This window comes from Mandrillus leucophaeus, unplaced genomic scaffold, assembly GCF_000951045.1.
Source record: "Mandrillus leucophaeus isolate KB7577 unplaced genomic scaffold, Mleu.le_1.0 Scaffold148, whole genome shotgun sequence".
Classification (NCBI taxonomy): Eukaryota; Metazoa; Chordata; class Mammalia; order Primates; family Cercopithecidae; genus Mandrillus; species Mandrillus leucophaeus.
The window spans coordinates 5,079,701-5,102,827 of NW_012101454.1; the positions used below are offsets into that span (position 1 = coordinate 5,079,701).

At 37.0% G+C, this 23,127-nt stretch overlaps 1 protein-coding gene across 4 annotated transcripts in view; it reads left to right on the plus strand.

The window, feature by feature from the left end:
- Positions 1 to 23,127, plus strand: part of UMAD1 (UBAP1-MVB12-associated (UMA) domain containing 1) — a 255,146-nt gene that overhangs the window by 122,233 nt on the left and 109,786 nt on the right. Inside the window, exon 1 of one of the 4 annotated variants that reach the window (XM_011974729.1) lies at positions 18,761 to 18,854. The exons of the other annotated variants lie outside the window; for them this stretch is intronic. Within the exon in view, the coding sequence (XP_011830119.1) occupies positions 18,827 to 18,854 (28 nt within the window). The 5' untranslated portion in view covers positions 18,761 to 18,826. Of the gene's footprint in view, positions 1 to 18,760; positions 18,855 to 23,127 lie in introns of those variants that run through there. 4 annotated transcript variants of the gene reach the window in all.

Below are 23,127 nucleotides of genomic sequence, written 5' to 3' on the forward strand. Positions count from 1 at the left end.
ATATAGGCACACATTGTGTAATAATCACATCACGGAAAATGGGGTATCCATCCTCTCAAGCATTTATCCTTTGTGTTACAAACAATTCAATTCTACTCTTTAGTTATTTTAAAATTTACAATTAAATTATTGTTCACTATAGTCACTCTGTTGTGTTGTCAAATACTTGGTCATATTCATTCTATTATTTTTGGTACCCATTAACCATCCCCATCAATACCCCCAACTCCCCACTACTCTTCCTTGCCTCTGGTAACGATTCTTCTACTCTCTATTTCCGTAAGTTCAATTGTTTTGATTTTGAGATGCCACGAATAAGTGAGAGCATGCCATGTGTGTCTTTGTATGCCGGCTTATTTCACTTAACATAATGACTTCCAGTTCTATCCATGTTGTCACAAATAACTGGATGTCATTCTTTTTTATGGCTGAATTGTATTCCATTGTGTAAAAATACCACGTTTTCTTTATCTGTTCATCTGTTGATGGGTGCTTAGGTTGCTTCTAAATCTTGGCTCTTGTGAACAGTGCTATAACAAACATGGGAGTGCAGATGTCTCTTCAATATACTGATTTTCTTTCCTTTGAGTATATACCCAGCAATCAGATTGCTGGATCATATGGTAGCTCTGTTTTTAGTTTTTTGAGGTACCTGCAAATGGTTCTCCATAGTGGTTGTACTAATTCACATTCCCACCAACAGTGTACGGGCCCGGTGTGGTGGCTCATTCCTGTAATCCCAGCATTTTGGGAGGCTGAGATGGGTGGATCACCTGAGGTCAGGAGTTCGAGACCAGCCTGACCAACATGGTGAAACCCTGTCTTTACTAAAAATACAAAAAATTAGCCGGGCGTGGTGGTGGGTGCCTGTAATCACAGCTACTCAAGAGGCTGGGGCAAGAGAATAACTTGAACCTGGTAGGCGGAGGTTGCAGTGAGCCAAGATCATGCCATTGCACTCCAGCCTGGGCGACAAGAGTGAGACTCCATCTCAAAAAAGAAAAAAACAAAACAAAACCAGTGTACAGGGGTTCCCTTTTCTTCACTTCCTCTCTAGCATTTGTAATTGCCTGTCTTGTGAATATAAGCCATTTTAACTCAGGTGACATGATATCTTATTGTAATTTTTGTTTGCATTTCTCTGACGATCAGTGATGTTGAGCACCTTTTTATGTGGCTGTTTGTCATTTGCATGTCTTCTTTTGAGAAATGTCTAATCAAATTGTTTGCCCATTTTAAAATCAGGTTATTAGTTTTATTTCCTACAGAGTTGTTTGAAATGCTTTATGTTCTGGTTATTAATCCCTCGTCAGATGAGTAGCTTTCCTTATGTATGTTTTACAGTTGTTTAGATCTGCTTTGTTCGGTAAGGTGTGCACTAACCAGCCACATGTAGCTATGGAGAACTTGAAATGTAACAAATGTAGTGATTTTTAAATTTTCGTTTCATTAATGTTTAATTTTAATTCAGTTTACATTTAAAATGAATAATTCCATTATTGGAAAACCTCTAAGTATATTTAAAACAACTTGGGTATGTGGATTTATTTTCTTCAGCTGTAAATTTTCTAAAATCCAAAGGATATCACTACAGTGTGTGTACATGTGGTGTGTCTGTGTATATACATATTTTTTTTCCACAAACAGGATCGTACTCTGCCTCTTAGCTTTTCAACTTAACCGTATGATTGCACATCTTTTCACAGCAACTTACAGATTTATTTCATTTAGTTATTAGCAGTATAATATTCTCTTCTGTTTTGATAGTCTTTTTTCATACAGCTGCTGGGGTAATTCTTTTTGATTTAGGTATAAGTGAGATCATGTCACTCCTTTGTTCACAACCCTCCAGCGGCTTCAGATCTATCCCAAAATTAAATTCCAAGTCTTCGCTCCACATCGAATGCCTGCCTTGATCTGTTTTCTCACTGCTATTTTGCTCAGTTCAGGCTGTGTTGGACAGCTATTAATCTGTAATGTGGGGATTAGACACGAATATTTTATTCTTCAAAAAATCCATCAGAAATGTTATTTAGTAAAGCAGAGACTTTCCATGTACAAAATTTAAGGTCTTGTTTAGTGTCTCGTTTATTTGACCACCACCAGTTCCTTTTAAAGACACCCCATTTTTCCTTCCCAATAGCACTCACTGAAGTAATATGAACCTTGTTAACTGTAGTAAAAAATGATGCAGACTCTCTCTAATCAAGAGCTCATTTACAAGAGGAAATGGTGTTATGGTAGATAGCTGAAGTATACTATGCCTTAAGAATTTTTTGCTTCTTTTTGCTAGATTGAATTTCAGAATTCAGAGTCTAAATTTTCTCTTTCACATCTGGTGGCACTTTTTAAAAAATCAGTGTGCAAAAAAATCAGTGTGCTTCCTCTTTATGCCACTCACTACAGTCCAGCCTATGCCAGGCTTAAAGAAAAGGCTTTTGTATTGGCAAAGACACTCCAAAATGGTTTCCAAGCACATTAAAAGTCAAGGAGAGTTTTGCAGAGAAATTTAAGATTTAAAAAAAAATCCAAGTGGTTACAAGTTAAGAAACCATTTTTAAAATTAAGCAATGATTACTAAAAACATGCTGGCTAAGTGTGTATGTAATGTTAGCATTCCAGTGCCACTAGTGCAAGGCAGACTCCTATGAGCTATTTAAACGTAAAAGTTAAGAAGGTAGAATTTTAGAAGTTTTAATGATTATTTGAAAGCTCAAGGGATTATTATACGAGATATGGTGATAGTTATAAATATGTGGACCGACACACACTTATCACTAAATAAATGTTTTAGGTGAACATATGAATAAACAAGTGAACCACATTGCTTGGAATAAGTAGTGTTTGTTAGAGCTCTGAGCCCTGGGAGAGGGGGACTCAAGAAATCAAGAAGACTTAATCAGAAAGAAAGGACTATGAAGTGATATCAGAGTGAATGCTACAACTAGGCATAGTGTGAAGTCGGACTCCAAAGGGTAAAGATGATTGTTGGAAAATGAACATAGCCTTTTCTGTGTAAGATCAGGCAAGTAACCACCCCAGTTTGGAGTTATCATGAAATCAGACTTGAGGACATGTAGATTTACACCTGGTGAATTGACCAAAAAAGAGCTTGTTAATGTGCCCAGAGAGTTGAGAATTAAAGTGTGAGTGGGTCTGAACTGGGTATTGTTTGCGATTATTTATGAAGAAAGTGACAAAAAAATCTAGCTAATCCTGGCTTAAATGAAAAAGGGTATCTGTTGACACATATAACCAAACAGTCTGTGGGTTGGACTGACTTTGGGCATATCTTGATTTAAGGTTCCAAAGATGGCCCAGGATCTTATTCTTTGTGTGCACGCCTCATCTTCAGACCAGCTGCCCCTTTCTGGTGGCAAGATGGCTACAGCAGCTCCAAGCCCCTTACTCTGTTCTTTGATGAATGTGCTGGTCACTATTGTCTCCCACATCATGGGTTGCTTTTTACTAGATGTCTCTTGATTAAAAAGTTTTTAATTTTAATGTTAAGTTTCTCAATCTGTTTCCCTTTTGGTTAGCACTTTCTGCTGTGCAAGTAATCTTTGCCTCCCTCATGATCAAGAAAATATTCCCTTATGTAATCTGCTAGACACTTTACTGTTTTACCAATCATATGTAGAGTTACAGTCTGCTCAGAATTCCTTAAAGTCTGGGTGATTCTACTGGGCAGCCAGGGTTGAAGACCTCGGGCTTTGACGTTGCTGAGTTTTTCTGGGAGTCTTGGGCACTGCTACAGTGTGTGGTACCTGCTTGCCTGAAAGGGAAGTACCAGTTTGATAGAATAGCTACACATTGATCTGTTTTGTGGTAAACTAATATGCTCCTTCTTTGTTTTAAAGGAATGGGATTTTGCCTTTCTTTGAGACATGAGTTACTACTTTTATTAACAGATGAATGATGTAAATGTGTTAGTTGTTAGTAAAAGGAGAAAAATCCAGAGAGAGTATCTATTCATAAGCAACTATCAATTATATTATGTATTCAAGGTGTCATCTTGGATTCTGAGATGTTGAGACTCTTCAACTTCAGGACTTCCTGATCCTTTATTTTCACATTTTTTCACTCTATGAGGTATCCAAGATGTGAGAAAATAAAATTATTCCAGATGGCGTTCCTTTTCTCATTTTTTAGAATGTTTCCATCTAATCCTCTCTCTCAAAAGAAACATTCCCCTTGGAATTGCTTCTGTTATTATTTGTATTCATTTTTAAACCTTGACAACCATGTGAACATAGTACAGGTGGTTTTTTTAAGAGAGTGATCTATAAAGTAAAGTTCTTTGTGCTGTATTGCAGAAGGAGAAATACTTACACTACAAAAGTAAAGCTACTTTAATCTCATTAAACATGCTTTGGAGCCAGATGTGAGGTAACTTTTTTGAAGAGTTAATTTACAGATATTTGGTCATTCTCATTTTAGATAGAAAAGCACATTGATTATTATCTGGATCTGATTAGACTCCTGATTCCACTACTTGCTAGCTGTGGGGCCTTGACAATTTCTTTAGCTTCTCTGAAATGAACATGGTAGCAATTCCCACGTTTAGGGATGTTGTGTGGATTAAGTAGAGAATGCAGAGAATGCAGAAAAAGCTCAAAGCTTTCATGCCTGGTACATAATATATGCCCACTAAGTCTTAGTTATGCTGTTGGTTCCACTCCTGCTACCATTCCAGAGGCTGCAGCAGGGTTCTGTGTTGTGTGGTGTTTGATCCTGTCTTCTTATGGTTTGTCTAGAGTGGAAGTTTTGGGGTAGGTGGCACTCATAAAACAGAAATGCAACAGTTGAGGGAGGAATCTGGGATGTGGTTTATTTAAGATTTTTTAAATGTGCTTGCTTGGTTGGGTTTTTAAAAAATTATTTTTAAATTATTATTATTATTTTTAATTAGAGACAGGGTTCTCCCTATGTTGACCAAGCTGGTTGTTGAACTCCTGGGCTCCAGCAGTCTTTCAACCTCAGCCTCCCAGTGTGCTATGATTGCGGACATGAGCCACCATGTTTGGTCTTGGCTGGATCTTTGGTTTGTTTTTCTTACCTTATTTGGAGAACTAGAGGCGTCTTTGCTTTCCCTTTTTCTCACATAGCCTATCCCAGTGGTCTTGAATCATTCCCTGTGTAGACTGCCTAATTCTTTATTTCCCTCTGTTTATGCTGAATTTTTATAGTGAAGGTCTTAAAAAAGTGTAAAAGCTGTTTTTACCAATCTTTTTATCTTTAAATTTTATGACATAATAATTAAGCTTTATAGAAGTTATAAAGTATAATAGAACCAACATCTACATACCTACCATCCAGCTTTAGAAAGAAAACATAATGGGTGGATACTGTGGAACCTGCCTGTGTACACCTTCAGCCCCCACTGAAGTAGCCATTCTTTCCCATGCCATTTTCTTATACTTTTACCATATATGGTGTGTAATTCCAACCTATTTGTAGTACCATTTTACTTATTTAAACATTTTATATAAGTGTTGTCACTTTCTTTGTATTCTGCAATTTGCCTTCTTATTCACTGTTGCATTTTTCAGATTTATACCTGTTGATATTTGTAGCACTAGTTCATTAATTTTGACTACTGTGTAATGTTTATTTGTGTGAAGATACCACAATTTATCCTTTCTCCGAGTACTCGGCATTTATGGACACACTCTCTCTCTCCACCCTGTTAGAGACAATACTGCCACAAAAGTTTTTGTACATATCTTGCTTCATGGATCTTTGTAGCTTTGGTTTTGTTGTGTTTGTGTTTATACAGAAAATGAATTCTCTGGGGACTAGTCACATTCTGTGGGCCTCAGATTTTTCATCATAAGATTGAACTAGATCTTTTCTAGCTCAAAATTGCACTTCTTATATGGTTATTTAAACTGGATAGCTTGAATTACTGGCTTTTGTTGTTTGTATTACCTCACAGGCCCATTAGTATATCTCCTCAGTAGATTATGCAGGATATGGATTTTACTCTGACATGGGATAGTTCCATTTTGAGCATTTTTGAGGACGAAAGTGTATGTAGTATTAGAAACTATCATTAAGCAGGACACAAGACACTAAACCTTTCTTCTCCCCAAGTTTGTTTATCTTTCCTGGAATCTATAGGAATTACAACTGCTATTAATTTGGAATAAACATATAAATAATATATTTTAAAGTATGTTGGCTACATGTGCTGCGTCACCTTCATCTGGCATCAGCCTGGACACAGGACTCAGGCCCTCTCCTTGATTCCACAAGAGTCTGGTTACATCGAGCATTTTGCGCCCTCTTTAAACTTGACTGAGAATTTATAAGGCCACAGGCTTACAGCATTCTATTTTTCTTTTTTCTTTTCTTTTTTGCTTCATACATAAATGAAAATCGAATGTAAAATTATAAATAGGAAAAGTACTATCATGAAGAAAAAGGTACTAGGGAACCTGAAACAAGAGATTAAAACTGACTGAAAGGATCTAGAAAGGAGTCTTGGAGGAAGGCAAATTTAAGGTGGTCCTTTGGGGCTGAAGTCCTTAAAGGTGTATGACAATTAGACATGCTTGTAGGGAAGAAGGAGGAATGGAGATGCTTTCCAGGCAGAGGAAAGATATACGAGGGGAAAAAGTATAAGACAGTGACATATTCAGGGAACAACAAGAGAAGTGGCTCAGACCTTTCTGGGAGGAAGTCTGCCGTATTATCCCCCTTCTACCCTAACTTAGGCAGTGTTAAAACATGGCTGCATATTCTTTGACACTCTCCTGTTGAAAAGTTGTGTCGACGCCCCCTCCTCTTGAATCTGGACAAGCTCATGACTGCCTCAGTCAATAGAATATGGCCAAAGAGACCCTGGCTTACAAGGGTCAGCTGCAAAAGGCCATGTGACTTCTGCTTTGTTTACTGGAACACTTGCTCTTGGAGCTTGGAGCCAGCATTTAAGAAGTCCAGCCAGCTGGAGGCCATCATGCTATAGAGGCATGTGTATAGATGATCTGGCTGACATTCCCAGCTGAACCCAACTTTCTAGCCATTCTACCAAATATGAGTGAAGTTGTCCTTCACCTGCTTTCTGACTACCAGTACCCTAGAACAACCTTTAACATCACTACACAGAACAGCAGAAATGCTCAAGCTCTGCCCTAAGTTTTGACCCACAGAGTTGTGAGATATAAGAAAAATAATCATTGTCTTGAGTTGTAAGTAGTTTGTTATACACCAATAGATAACTGGAATAAACGAACCAAAGCCAAAGTGAGGGGATTTTTCTTTAGATGCTTGCTGAAGACAATGTTAAGTCATCCAGAAACCTCTCCCTGGAATATACTACCGAATGTAATTTAGAACTTCTGCCAGGAAGACTGAGTTTGGAGAGCATTCGAGGCAGAGGAAATGACATGAACAAAGACAGCAAGGCAGGGAAGGACAGGACATATGTAAGGTAGAGAATAATTAGGTTCAGCTAGGAGTAGGGCACCTCTTGGGAACAGCGAAAGAACAGACTAAAAGAGAAGGTTAAGAACATGCTATGAAGGGCCTTGACAGTGAGATTGAAAAAAATAACATAGTGCCACTGAAGATTTTTTGAAAAGTTGTACTAGCAAAACAGTACTTTTGGGATTTTTTTCAAATGCTTGTAGGATGGACTGAAGTATGAAGAAATTAGGGGATCAGTTTGGAAGCTATTGCAAGATATTATGTGAGTCTCATTTATGGTAGCTGCAGCCAGAATGAAAGCTTGAAAATAGATGGAAATACTGTGGGCAAGGCCACCACTGACCTACTTAGTACATTTTGTGAATTAAAAAAAGGTCCCCCTAGCTGGGCACGGTAGCCTACGCCTGTAATCCTAGCACTTTGGGAGGCCAAGGTGAGTGGATTGCTTGAGCCCAGGAATTCAAGTCCAGCTCAGGCAACATGGTGAAACCCTGTCTCAACAACAACAACAAAAAAAATTAGCCAATATGGTGGTATGTGCCTGTGGTCCCAGCTACTCGGGAGGCTGATTTGGGAGACTCACCAGAGCCCAGGAGGTCAAGGATACAGTGAGCTGTTATCTTGTCACTGTACTCCATCCTGGGTGATAAAAGTGAGCCCTAACTCAAAAAAAATAAAAAATAAAAAAACAAAAAAGTACCACTTCTTGAAGACATTTTACTTCCATCTGTTAGAAAATTGTTGTAATATGTTTATTAGCATAAGACACTTGACTGCCCTCTGCTGGAAAATTATTAAAGATATATCTTTGGTTTGAATGCTCCTCCCCTTTTCACATCCTTGTGCAGTACACAACCTGTGTTACCATGCCTGTGACCCTAATTTTGTGGGTGCGAGTGATAGGACTTGGTATTGGATCACATTTGTCGTTAGAAGGAAAGGAAGAAACCTCTGGTCTGGATGGTAGGAAGGTTAGTAGCGACATTAATAGAATTAGAACTTATTCTTGGGGCATAGATTTATAAGGCAGAATCATTCTTTACATGGAAAGACACTCATTTTCTTATTTATTGATCCCATTGTTTGCATTTACTCAGTAAGAATTTTGATACCTTTTCTTCTAGATCTCAGCTTTCCCACCTTGTGACATCTGAGAATGTTGACCAGTTCCTCTTTTGTATTCCATACACCTCTCTCTTCTGTATCTTTTCCTTCTATTCTGTATGTTGCTTCTTATCATTCTCCTTTGCTGGCCCTTTTCCCTCAGGTTTCCATTCTTGTGCTTTTTTATACAGTGGGTGCTCAATAAATGTTTGTTGAATTGAATTGCATTGCTTTTGAAAGATCACTTGCAGGTTTTTCAGGAGACTGATTCATAGGCAGTTAGGAACTAAGGGAGTGCCAGAATTCAGAAAGTAGAAACCTATCCTAAATACAGTTCCTTGTTTTGGGATGTATTTTTTACACAATAGGTCAGTCTTCCTTGGGGAATATCTGTACTGTTGATCCGTTCATCATTGTTCAGCAGTGACAACACCAGGAGAACAAATTATTTACATTGGCTGTGTCATATGGGTGTGTCTAATTCGGAGAACTTTCAAACAAAATAATGAAGCTTCCCCAGCTTCTAACTTGGGAAGTATGAAAAGTTACTTTAAAAAAAAAAAAATCTTGACTCTTATTTAAGCACATCAGTGACTGATGAAGTCACAATGTATTTTAGTATTTTCATTTGAGGTTTCTTGCTAACATTCTTACCACTGCTACCACTAACCCCACCCCATGTGTGTAAGTTACTTTTCCTTTCATTTTTCGTGGGTCTTGTGTGTTAAGGCAAACTCAAGAACTTTGCTCTTCTGATAACTTAACATTGATTGTGTGGCTGCTTTGTGCAAATTGCTGTGGGATGCCTCATGGAAATTACAAAGGTTTCCTTTGCTTCTGCCCTTCAGGAGAGACTTGCTTAGTGGGAGAAGTAGATGCATATGCAACTGCTCCAGGGCAGGCAATGACAAGGGTCATAACATAGTGCAGACAGAGACAGGATTCCCTTAGAGCGATGTAAACATCACTCGAAGACTGAGCCACATATATGGACTTGCCATATTTCTTTCCTAAATTGCATACTTAACTCTTCACTTTCCTGGGTTGGATTAGAATTTGTTTTCATCGAAGGCTTCATGAGTCAAAAGCACATTATGTATATTTAAGATTTAATGGATTTAATTTGAAATGCATTGAATAACATTAATTTTAGCAGATTTGATTTTTTTAAACGCTTTTAAGCTAGCACTCTCAAAATAGAGAAAATCAGAGTGATATTAAATAAACAATGATATAAAACAGGAGTTTTATGTTGATGTAAACCTAGTATTTAGGAAATAAATATCCTGAAATTCCCTAGCCAAGTTATATTTTTAAATGTTTTGAGCACAGGAAACAAGTTATAAACAGCCTAGTAGGGAAAAATGTATATTACTATCTAAACATAGGTAGTATTTAAAATATTAAATATGGATCATTGATATTTAATTGAAGTGCTTTTTATTTAATTAAAGCCAATGACATTTTTAAATTATTTCTTTGTTTATTAATTTTTCTTCAATTAAATTTTAGCCTGTATTTTAGATACAAGGGGTACATGTGCAAGTTCGTGATATGGGACTATTGCATAATGCTGAGGTTTGGGGTGTGGATCCCATCACCTGGGTAGTGAGCATAGTACTCAATAGATGGTTCTTCAGCCCACATTCTTCTCCCTTCCCCACCCCCAGTAGACCACAGTGTCTGTCATTCCTGTATTTATGTCCCTGTGTGCTCAATGTTTAACTCTCATTTATAAATGAGAACATGCAAAGCCAATGACATTTTTACAGTCATTGGAGTCACAAAGACATTTGAATTTTAAAAATTTAAATGTATTTAAGATTGAAATTTAGGCCAGGAGTGGTGGCTCATGCCTGCAATCCCAGCACTTTGGGACGCCGAGGCTGGCAGATCACCTGAGGTCAGGAGTTCGAGACCAGCCTGACCAACATGGAGAAACCCCGTCTCAACTAAAACTGCAAAATTAGTTACAAAATTAGTAGAGTGATTTATGTAATAAGTAAACAGTTCAGGTTTACTTGACTTAATAGCATGATGATTTACAGCTTTTACTTAGATTCATTCTAAGATGAAATAATACAGCCTCTAAGAAGATATATTATCTGGTTTTCCTTTGCATTTTCATTAAAAATCTAAAATTAGAAACGAAGTATGTCAACTAGTTTTAGAAATGATAGTAAATTGGGAAGCATTTCAAATAGCAATAGAAAAGAAGATACCAAAAAGTTTTAGAAATGTCATAGGAAATAGTGAGATTCCGCCTAAGAAAATACGAACTAATACATATAAGAACGAATAATCTGAAATAGATATTTAATGAGAGACAATGCTTAGCAGTAATGAAAGGGAATCAGGTGCTATCAGACAGCAAAGCAGATATGAGGTTACAGTGTGATATGGCAGTCACAAAGAGCCGTTGCCATTTCGGGGGTGGTCATCTTGCAAGCTCATTACAATAAAGCAGGGAAGCAGAAATCTCTTACAAGTTGTCAGTATTTAAGACCACATTTGTCTTATATCAACTTAAGAATGTCCAGACCCATAGCTATCAATATATTGAGTGCTGAAAAAATAGAAGCTGCAGTTCTTAGAACAGGGGAGAATTTAATGTAATAAAAATAATTTTTAAAAATAAAATTGCTTTGGTTAAGTAGTAAAGCAATATGAAGTTATACAGTGGATATAAGCAACTTGTTGGAAGACAAATTTGTTTAGATGAAGCTGAGACTATGGAAGGTGAGAGTAGTGTGAACTCGTTCATAGGCAGTTCTCAATACCTAGGCCAATTAAGCAGATAGTGAAATCGCATCTTAAGGCATTGATGGGAGCTGGATCACTTGAGGTAAGTTTGGACTGTATGAGGAACTCCATTAGGTAACAGTGCCAGAATTGATTGGAAGCAGTGTGTTTTAAGAATGAGATCATATTTTTAATGTTGTCTATACTGGTCTGATTACTCTGCCTCTTGTTTACAATATGTGATTCAGTGTATATACTCAAGAACTATTCTGATGTCTTTGCCAGGGTACCCTGCCCTTTCTCCAAGCACCCTTTTTGATCTTGGCTTCTAGAATTTCTTTGACTGCTTTACCTCTGATCTCCAAAACTGGCCTGCTGTTTTCTTTTGAAAGCACTTCCTTCCCTGTATATACCTGCTGTATCTTAGCTCTGATCGTGTTTGTACTTCAGCTGTCACTGCCTACTACTGGTGACGCCTCTGCTCTAATTCTTAATATCATTCTTTTTCTTTTTTAAAGGACTTAGAAAATCAGGTATTGTCTTAAGTTGTCTTTCAGTGTTCACACACTTAAATTATTGAAGTCCTGTTTTTAGTCTTCCCTTCCCAAATCTGACAAATATATAGCTTTCTACTTATGCCAGTGAGGACAACATCTCACTGATCAAAAATCTCAAGTTCCTTCACCCATATCTCATCAGTTCACTCTATATATCTGTCTCTTCTGTGTCTGTCCTTTTTCTTCCAGTAGCCAAATGTTTAACCTGGTCTTGAGCTGTGTCTCTCAAAATACTCCTTTTGCTTCAAGTGCAGTACTACAGTGTTTAAAAATAATAATATTTAATCAATCATACCATTGTTTCAGAAACTATTGATGACTTATAAAAAGTTCTAATTCTGATTAAATTTTGATTTTTGGCTACTCTCTTATTTAAAATCTTATGAAAAGTAAATTTATCATATTAAACAAATTTAGTAATTTTGGTAGCTTAGTATTAAAATCCTAAAATTTACTTTTTAAAATTGAAACTGTTTAGGTCATTGACTTTGTTTACTTTTACTGACCCATTCATTTCTTGACTTTTGTCTCTGTGTCAGGGATTGAGGTAGGCCTGCCCTGAGGATTGTGAATGAGGTGTGGTCTTTGGCCTTACGAAGCTCACATTCTTGTTATGAGCAATACTTTTGTTGATTGAGAAATCATTAATATGTTTAGTCAATATTTGTTGAGCTTCAAACTCTCTGTTAGGTACTGGGGATACAGTATGCTAAGCAAGAGGGGAAACTGGGATCTACAGGCTTATTTAGTAAGCATATATCCATCTGGTTTTATAAATAGAATGTTCTACTCAAACTTTTAGGAATAATTATTTCCCTCTATTTAGTATCTGGGTTTTTCTTTTTTTTTTTTGAATATTTATTAATTGCTTAGCCAACTAAGTAGTCCTTTTATATACAACAAATGGTAGAGCAGTTCTCCTCAGTACATATCATTGTAATAGTGGAATAAGAATTGTAATCAGAATTAGCCTTCTGGCCATTTGTTTGGGATAGATCTTCTGTTAGAATCCAAATATGGCAGATAGGATCCAACTGTAGCAGTTTTCTTCTTTTAATGTAACAGTGATTGTGCTAAAACATAAGATTATAATAGAGCAGCCTTGCCAATAGCAGCAAAATTTACTTGTCTGTTTTTCTCCCAGAGTACATGTGTAGTTAATCAATTTTTAAAAATACATTTTACTACAAGTTATTGCTTATTCCAGGCATGCCCAATGACATGCTATTTGTTACTTCTTTCTGCAGATCCACAATTTATATTAGGAAATAAAACTTTTACTGTTTAACATTAAAGTTCATCTGATTAATAAACTGATATTGCCTCAGGTTTCAAACTCCATAGTGAATAAAATAGGTCCTCGTGTAGTTTAGAAAGAGTACACCAGCTGCAAGTCCAGAAGATACTTGCTGTTACTCACATAATAAAAGAACTTCCAAAGCCTTATAGTTTACACATTCATAACTGCTTCTTGTTGAATTTCTTCTGAAAATAATACAGGTGCTGCTTTGGTTTAAAACATACAGCCCGCTTTAGGTCATCTACAGGTTTTCCTTCTTATATTGTGAGCTGGTTAACGTTGAAGATAGCATTTCATTTAAAACCCAAACCTGTGATTGTTTAAAAAACTTACCTAGTATTCATTTTTTCATTTAAATATATATTTAATTTCCTACAAATGGGTACTTCTTTATCTAAGATTTGAACAATTCATTTTAAACCACATTATTCATTTATTTTGAAATATTAAGATCCTGCCATGTTCTAGGCACAGATCTAGATATTGATGACATATTGGTGAACGCAGGAAAAATCCTTGCCTTTATGGAAACTTACTGTCTAGTGGAATTCATATTTTGGTGGATTCTATAGGCATTCTTACCTATTCTGCCTTCATAAATCCTCTAGACAGGTATGATAGAAGCAACAGTTTCAAGTTCTGTCTTTTAAGGTTCTTTCACCCTAAAAAGATGGCGTGAGTGTATTGCTTCAGAGATGGTCATTAATGTGTATTGTGAATAGTGAGCATTTCAAGAAATTACGTTCTTAAACAAAAGTAGGATTAAACAATCTGCATTGCTAAGCATGTTTGTTTTAGGTTTCAATTCCAGAGTAGTAGTAGCTGGAAAGCGGCATTTTTACAGTTTGATAAAAGGATAAACATTTTTTCAGAAGATCATCAATAGTTTAATATGGACTCTATAGTAAAGTGCCAGCTCTGGATCATAATAGCAACAATAACCATGACCACCTCACAATAGTAACAGTTAGGGGCCAGGTACTGGTTTGAAGAACCTTGTTTAAGCCTCAAAATAATTCTTTAAGGTAGATACCATTATTATAACTCTGTATTACATATAAAGAAACTGAGACTAAGCAACTTGCCCAAGATTACAAATCTAGTGAGAGGCAAGGCTAAGATGAGATCGCAAGCAAGCTGGCTCTTCACTCTGTTTTCTACTGTCTCCCATCCTTAAATACTGTATATGCTTTCTTGCTTCTTCATTCTAGGAATTAGCTATCTTTCAGATATGTAAATATTAATTTGTGTAGCACACATCATACTCTGAACGTGAACATGAACATACTGGTTTTTCTATCATGACTTTATTTTCTTATTCATGACTTTCCTATCTTAGAAAGGCTTCTTTTTAAAATGTCCAGCCCATAGTAACCTGGAAATTTATTTGTTTTGCTTCTTGTGTTTGCTTACTTTTTAATTAATTAGTATTATTATTTGTTTTTGTATGCCCAATACCCTGGCAGATTTATCAAATTTAAAATGAAAATTTAGTCAAACTCATTGCCTAAAAATTTTATTTTTCTGTACCTGTGGGAAAAAAATGGAAACAGAAAAGCAGCCTTCATTTTCTCGTGAAAAGAGAACAAGGATTATTTTGCCAAACTTGTGTTTTGAGAGGGATTTCCTCATTTCTTAACTGCAGTCTAACAGAAGGATATTTGGGCTTATTTATCCCCCTTCGGACTTCTTACTGGAGCAAGTTTTTCTGCCATTCTGAACTCCACACACTGTTCTCTTACATGTCTGGACTCTTTGCTTCCTGGGACCATGTTCCTGGATCACTTTCCTCTTCTGCCTGTGCATTTCTGCTCATCCTCTGAGATTAAACTGCTATCAGCTTCTCTGAGGAGGCCTGAAAACTTCTCCTGCTCTGGAGGAATTGCTGCCTTCAATGTCCTGCTTCATTTTATTTGCTCATTTGTTTATCAGTTAAACTCCTTGAGGACAAGTGTTACTTTTTTTTCCTCCTACTTCTTTCACTGCTGAATCCTCAGCACTGAAAGTAGTGCCTGGTGTATATTAGGTATTCCGTATTCGTTGAATAAATAAATGAATGCATAGTGTATTATAGCACTTTACTATATTATATGTAATAATTTTGTACTTTTTCTTCTTCTCCAGCCAGTAAACTTCTTATGTTATTCATCTTTGTATGTTTTCCAGTGATTCTAACATATTAGTTAAGTCAGTAACTGTTTACTGAATTAATGAGTGAGCAACTAATTAATACCTTTAGATCTCTGTGGTATTGGATGGAGATGATTAAAAGGAGGGGGCTAGAATGAGTAGTGACTAAAAGGACCAGTGCATTGTGAATTTCTGAACTCTGAATCAAGAAAGGAGGGGCAGAAACACCAAGACCAGATGTCCCTTTTCATTCATCTGTCCAGAAATTTAGCTGTTGTTTGGCTGCAATTTGCACATTTCGGCATACCAGTCAAGCTGAGCTCCAGATACTCATTTGTCTTTTAGGGTAACATGGTAAGGGAAATAGTTGTAGAGATAGGAACTCTCAGTGAAAACTTAATCAATCTGCTCCTGTCAATTAGGGAGACTAAGTAGCTTTAACTTCCATAAAAATCTCAAAAATAATTGCTCTTTAATGTTCACTTTTTTTAAGTTTTGGAGAACTTTAGAGGATTATATTTTGAATTTAGATTGAATTAGGGAAACAAGGACCTGAGGAATGATATACAAGTTTATTAAACATGATAGGGTAGAGGGGATACTTGATGATACCCATTATTCCCTTTTCTTCATGTGCCTTAGAGAGCCTCCCTCGGTGACAGGATGGGTTTTTGCGACATACCGTATGACTCCTTCCCCAGTGAAATGCTTGTTGAGTACTTGCTGTGCACCCAGCTTAGTGGTTTGGTGGGCTGCTCACCCAGGCCAATCAAATTTATTTTGGAATGGTTTTTTTTTGCAGTGAAGGAAGACAGAGGAAAGGAGAGGGGAGAAGGGAGAAGTGCATTTATGTAGAGGAAGCAGCATGTCCTATGACAGAGTCCTGATAGTGTGGCATGTTCTGGAAATGGTACAGTATGTTCATTATGGTTGGAACACACATTCCAGGAGAGGAACAGGGACTAAATTGCACTGGCCTTGAGGAAACTGAGCTAAATGGATAAAAGTAGGCGTTGAGAGCTGTTGGTGATTTATAGCCCATCAGCACCATAATCACACTCTTCCCGCTTCTCCTGCTCACCACCTTTGCAACCAACTTTCCTCTTACTGTGCTGATTGTCTCTGGTACAGATTTATGATTTCCAGCCTCAGCTCAGTGCTCAGGATGACTTTTCTTTCCCTGTTTTTTATTTTTTCAAACTTATTTCTAATCAGCTGCTTTCTTCATTATTAGTAGTGACTGCTCCAAACTGGAACTGCTTTTCTCAGGCACTCAGCCCTACTTAGGCCCTCATTTTAAAGTAATAATCTACCTCCCTTCTCATGTTTCTAAGGAAATAGATAATATCTGGCACATACTCCCTCAGCTTGCCTCCCCTACACATTCAAACTTACCTTCATCACATTCATCCTTACAGTCTTCCTTTCTCCCCCAGAGGAAAGTGTATCTATCAAGCCATCCCCTCTCTCCAGGGCTCTGGAGCCTGCCTAGCTTGCCTGATGCTCTGGGATCTTGCTCTGTTTATCATTGACTCTCATTCCTTTCTTACCACAGTCCCTTTCCTCCCAGCTTATAAACATTTCTCAATCCCCCTTGGCCTAAAAACACCACTCTTCTCAAGATACTGCCTGCTTCCCCTTATTAAAGCAAGAGAGGTAGGTGGTCTGAGTATGTAGGAACATGACTCCGGCTGTGATGTTGAGGGGTGAGTCAAGGAAGACAGAAATTAGAGAGAAAAGACCAGTTAGGAGGGTGTTGAATTAAGGTGATGGTGATGGAGAGGAGACAAGTTTGAGAGGCATCTAGGAGGGAAGATTGATTAGAATTTGACATTCAGTGATTATCAGAGTTGAAGGAATGATGATTCCTGTGAATTGAGAGAGTAAATACAGAATGAGGAGCAGTTTATATGGAGACGATCATGAGTTCATTTCTGGAAGTGTTCAGGTGAACTGCTCTTGGACATCCAGTTGGAGAAATCAGGTAAGCAGTTGAAAGTATGGGGCGTATGATGTATAACTTAAGAAAAATATTTGTTATTTAGAAATGGCTTTGGTAATGAAAGATGTCTTGGTGTATCTTGAGTTAGTCTTGGATAAGATCCCCTAGAGATGGAGTGAGAAGAGAGTAACCCTAGAGAGTAACACAGGTGGAGGAAGAGGACCCTGTAAAGGAGCCTGAGAACAAATGACAGAAAGAAAGAAAGCAAATACTAGGTAAATTTTTGTTAGATGGAGGTTTTTTGTTTTGTTTTGTTTTTTCCTTGGAACTCTTTGAGGACAAGGATAATTGTATTGGCAGCTTCTAGCAAAATCAGACTAAGTTGTATATACCCAATAAATATCTATTACAATGCATTATTGACAGGGCTCAATTAAAATAAAGTCTCATCATTTGCTGAGAACTTCCTTTGCCTGAAATCACATATAGCTAGGGTTTTTGGAAGGCATGAGGTTGTAAGTGAGACAGTTTGGAAACGTAAAATATCAATATATTGGAGCTATATGGAAAGGCTGATGGTTAGAGGGTGCCATCACTGCGGCAGCCACAGGAGGTTATTTTCAGTATAAACCTCTTTGCTGATTTAGGTGATTTTGATGGCTGTCAGGTGTGAGAGAATAATCATTGGCTGCTAGCAGTTTTGCCACTGAAGTTGGGGGTTCACAGATACGAACATTTTCTTGTATTTTAAATCTCCATAATGTTTTCTCACATTTGAGTTCCATTGCAACCCTGCAGTCATGAGTCAGAATTAAAAGCTGATCTAAACTAGATTATATTCTTATGTTTCCATAAACAATCTTCTTGAGGGCAGGGGTAGAAATTACAGCAATCAAATAATTCATCCAAAGCCACTAAGGGCGTGGTTTGGCCTCACATTAGCTGTGGCCCACTTAGGGTCTCCATGGGTGGTTGTGAGAGTGGAGGGGCTGGTGCCTCAGGAGCTGTGCAAGATTACCCATAGGAGGTGTGCAAAGTCTTAAAACTTCTATTTATAAACAATTGTATCCTATTCTTAACAGCTATTTTTGTATATGTTTAAAAAATGTGCATTAGATATTAGTATAGTGCTCCATGCTTGTAAGTATATATATGTGTGTGTATATATATATATGATTTATATAAATATGGCAGAAGCATGCGCTAACATTTTGAAATTGACAAGTGTGTGTTTGTTTAAAAAAAAAATACTTTGGAGACCTAAAGATTAAATTGTAATTACTGTTTGAGCATTGTAAATTAACTGGGAATATTTAGAAGTTTCTCAACAAACTTGTGTCAATCATTTTAGCTACTATTAGATTTCCAATAATAGCTAAATGTTAGTGTTTTAGTTGCAAAATGCAGATGTGTTTCTTGACCTTAATTCCTTTCTGTGGATTTTAATGGAGAGCCTTAAAACACAAGTTAAAAACCATTTGTTGTACTTTTTGTGAATATGCTGAAGTTTTCTCATGAACTACCTAATGCCTCTCCACATACGGTATGTTCTTTGCAGTCATTCTTTAGTCACAGGCAGTTTAAGCTGTTAAATAGTATCTTGCTTTGAAAGGTAGGCTGATGGCATTTCTATCTTCTGGTACATCTGGTAAGTTAATATATACAGTCTGTGAGTATCCTGCAGGGACCTGTTTTTACATGCATACAGGGATGTTTATGTAGAAATCAAAGGCCATGAATCAGAAGAACACAACTCTTGTTTCCAGTGTACTGGAGGCTTAAAAAAATTGGCTTTGAAAAATTGAAAGTAGTGTGGTTTGTTTTTATTGTGGAACCGATCAGGAAGAACAATTTACAGTCATTGCCATTCTTCACAGCTGAATGGAGTAGAGGTGCCTGCCTCGTGAAATGGAGCAGCTGCACCCGTTTTCTCTGGGCTCACAAAAACATTTGCTTTTTAATCGAGAACTTTAGATGGTAGGGTACAGTTTGTTTTCATGATGGAAGTGGTCAGTTGTGCCTTACCAGACAGCTGTAGTGTAATTAAGAAAAACTGTGTGAAAGTGGATTAGATATAACACAAGAAGCCTTTTTATTTTTTTTTAAAGAGGGGTTTCACCTTAAATTTATTCATTTTTTTTTCTTTAATGATTCAAAGGAGAAATATTGCTATCATTCTGGTCCACAAGATTTTTGCTACTTCACGATATCATTTAGCTCTAGGAAACATGAGATGCTCTGCTATAGAATAATTGCTTGTTTTTGTAACAAGTGCAAACTAAAAAGTACAGGTTTTAAACATGATTTAGTTTGTGAGAGTTCTGCCTTCAAAACAAAGCTTAAAATAAAGAATTGCACAGTTGTATTTACGTTAACCTTAATGCATTTAAAAAAGTGATCTACTTTTATAATAAAGTTGTGAGGCTGCTTTTTAGACCTGCTTTGTACACAAGTTGCAACATTAGGAGAACTTTCAAACTGTTGGTATTAGTTTTTTAAGACCAGAAACCATGAGAGGAGAAAATTATACTTTTCTTGATAAATTTTAAAATGAGTTAGTCAAATAATAATGAAATAAGCTGGTGAAGTGTTGATGTAGCTAAATGTGCAACATTAGGCTGTCAATTGACTTTGAAAAGCATACACTTATTTTATGCAGCAGACTTTGAAATAAGAATAGAAATGCCTTAATTTGCATCACAGTCTACAGTAGCAAAATAACTGTTTCAAGGTCAGAGGGAGCTTAATTTCTAAAAAAAAACCACAATAACAAAACCAAACAAAAACCTATTGTGTTCACAAATACCCAAGATTTATTTGTACTAGACACTTAACCTTTATAACTTTTTATACAGATTGCCCAACACATTAGAAACCAAAATTTTCATCCTAAGCAAAGTAAAAGTGCCAGTTTCAGGTTTGCTTTAAAACATTATTGTATACTGATTTTCTGGAGGAGACTCTTAGGCTTTGTCTCAGTTAGGGGAATTTGGAAGGCTGGTTGAAGGGAGGTGGTGAGTGAGGAGTTATAGCCCAAATGCTCTTACCATTTCCAGCTTTGCAGCCCTGCCCTGGGAGGTATTATAAGGAGGACGAGTCTATATTAGATTGGTTGTTTTAGAGAAGAACCCTGGCTGCTGTTTCTCTCTGGCTCACTGATGGCTGCTCTCTACTGATTTATTTTGTCTTTCCTCACCACAGACCCTAAGAAAACACTGAGAATCAGGCCATCCATTCTAAATGGCAAACCATGGCTGCAGCTTGATAGTTGGTGCTTTTTCTGTTTGCAAACTGAGTCCTCAGGTACACCACTCTTCTTGCCCTTTCTCTGAGCAGCTTCTCAGGCTTAGATGCTACTCTGACTTCTCCACAGACTTCTGCTTCTGTAGAACATGAGCAAAGTTGTTTAGGAAGGAATGGAGCAGAATGTGGGGTGGATTAGAAAGGTAGAATAACAATTAAGAAACTGAGGCAGTTTTTAAGGTCAGAAGAATAGTGAAGAGCAATGAAGGTAGATAGCAGCAGGATGCAGCAAGGGAATTATGGGACATGCTAATTACTAGAATCAGAACAAAAAAAATTCTGGATTCAAGTTCCAGCTAGCCTAGCATTGTGGAAAAGCCATTCTCTCACCTTCCGTTTCTTCATGTATAGAGTGGAACCTCTTCTACATACCAAACAGGTTGTAAGTCTCAAAAAAGAAAGAGAGCTTGAGAATGTAAAAGTGTTGTGAGGTAGTAGAGTATAGTTATGGAACTGTTTGACCCATTTATGTCCTTTTTCTGAGAACTCTTGACAACCAAGGAAAGGGAATACAACCAAGGAAAGGGAATATTAAATTTTACAGACATAGATTCTTTGTGAGTGCTCTTAAAGCCGTTTGATAATCCCATTACTTATCTCTGTTTGATTCCCAACCCACCACTTTCTCATAACACCAGTTTCAACTCCTGTCATCCTTCTCAAGCCCCAGGCCCAGTTCCTTCTATTTAGTCTCAATAGATAAGCTCCTCCCCAATGTTGTGAGGAAGGTTGAGCAAGGCCCTTGAGTTTCCCTGGCCATCATCTCAAAATGTATTTCTTCACCTAATTTCCATCTCACTTTCTGTCTCTTCCTTGCAAAGGTAACCTGTATCCTTATCACACTCTCATCCCATCTCTTCTCTAACCTTTCTTCGTCAATTATTTCATGTCTTTCTCTTGTTCTTTTAATCTCCTCTACTGGTCCTTCCCCATAGCCAAGAAACCCTCTTTAAGTTCACTATCGTATGTGTTTCTTCCATTTCCACTGCCAAAAATTTCCAAAGCATTATTTGAGCTCATTCCTTCTTCACCATGCATGCTTTCTTTTGATCCATTTCAGTATGGCTTCTGTCTGTTCAAATAAGCACATGAAAAGATGCTCAGCATCAGCAGTTATTGGGGAAATGTAAATTAATACTGCAATGAGATACTACTTGACATGGTTTGGCTGTGTTTCCACCCAAATCTCATCTTGAATTGTAATCCCCATAATCACTTGTGTCGTGGGAGGGACCCAGTGGGAGGTAATTGAATCATGGGAGTAGTTTTCCCCATGCGGTTCTCATGATAGTGAGTTCTCATGAGATCTGATGGTTTTATAAGTGTCTGGCATTTTCCCTGCTGTCTTTCATTCTCTTTCCTGCCACCCTTTGAAGAGGTGCCTTCTGCCATGATTGTACATTTCAAGGCCTCCCCAGCCATGCAGAACTATGAGTCAATTAAACCTCTATAAATTACCCAGTGTCAAGTGTTTCTTCACAGCAGCATGAGAATGGACTAATACACTACTATACCCACTAGAAAGGCTAAAATTACAAAGACTGACTGTACCAAATGTTGGTGAGGATATGGAGAAATTGGAACTGCGCATATTGCTGGTGGGAATATAAAATGGTACAGTCATTTTGGCAGTTTGGCTGTTTGTAAAGGAGGTAAACATATACCTACTATATGACGCAGCCATTCTACTTCTAGGTATTTACTCAGGAGAAATGAAAAAATATACTGTGTGATTCCATTTAGATAAAAATCTAGAAAATGCGAACCTATAGTAATGGAAAGCAAAGTGGTTGCCTGGGAATGAGTGTATAGTGTTGGAAAAATGGATTACAAAGTAGTATAAGGAAACTTTTCAGGGCTGATGGATCATTATGTAGGTTGTGATGATGCCTTCACAAATATATGTAAACTCATCAAATTTGATACTTGAAAATGTGTAATTTGTTATACACTAATTATACCAAAACAAAACTATTTTAAAAAATCATAGAACTACACACTGAAAAGGGTGAGTTTTATAGTATGTAAATTATCCCTCAATAAACCTGACTTAAAAAACAAAACAAAACAAGACATATGGAACCAGGCGCAGTGGCATGCACCTGTAGTTCCAGCTATTTGAGAGGCGGAGGCAGTAGGATCTGTTGAGCCCAGGAATTCGAAAGCAGCTTGGGCAACATGACAAGACCCCATCTCTAAATAAGAAATAAAAATATGAAAATGAAATATGGGGATTGAGAGTGCAAAAAGTAATTGTTAAATGCTAATCTCAAAATATTACATACTTTATAAATCCACTTATATAGTATTCTCTAAATGACAGGTTTATACAGATAGAGAACGGATCAGTGGTAGCCAGGGTTTAGGGATAGTAACCATGGGGAAAACTAGGTGAAGGGCACACAGGAATTTTCAGTGTTCTTTTTGCAATTATATGACTACAGATTCTGTATCAGAAAAAATTTCTTTTGAAAAGGCCTTTTAGATATTATATCCTCTAATGTGAAACAAAGACAGCATGCCAAAAAACAAACTAATGTTTATAATTAAATCTATAATAATGGTTATTCTGCAAACACTTGAAACTAAATTTCATAGAGATGATTACAATTTAACAT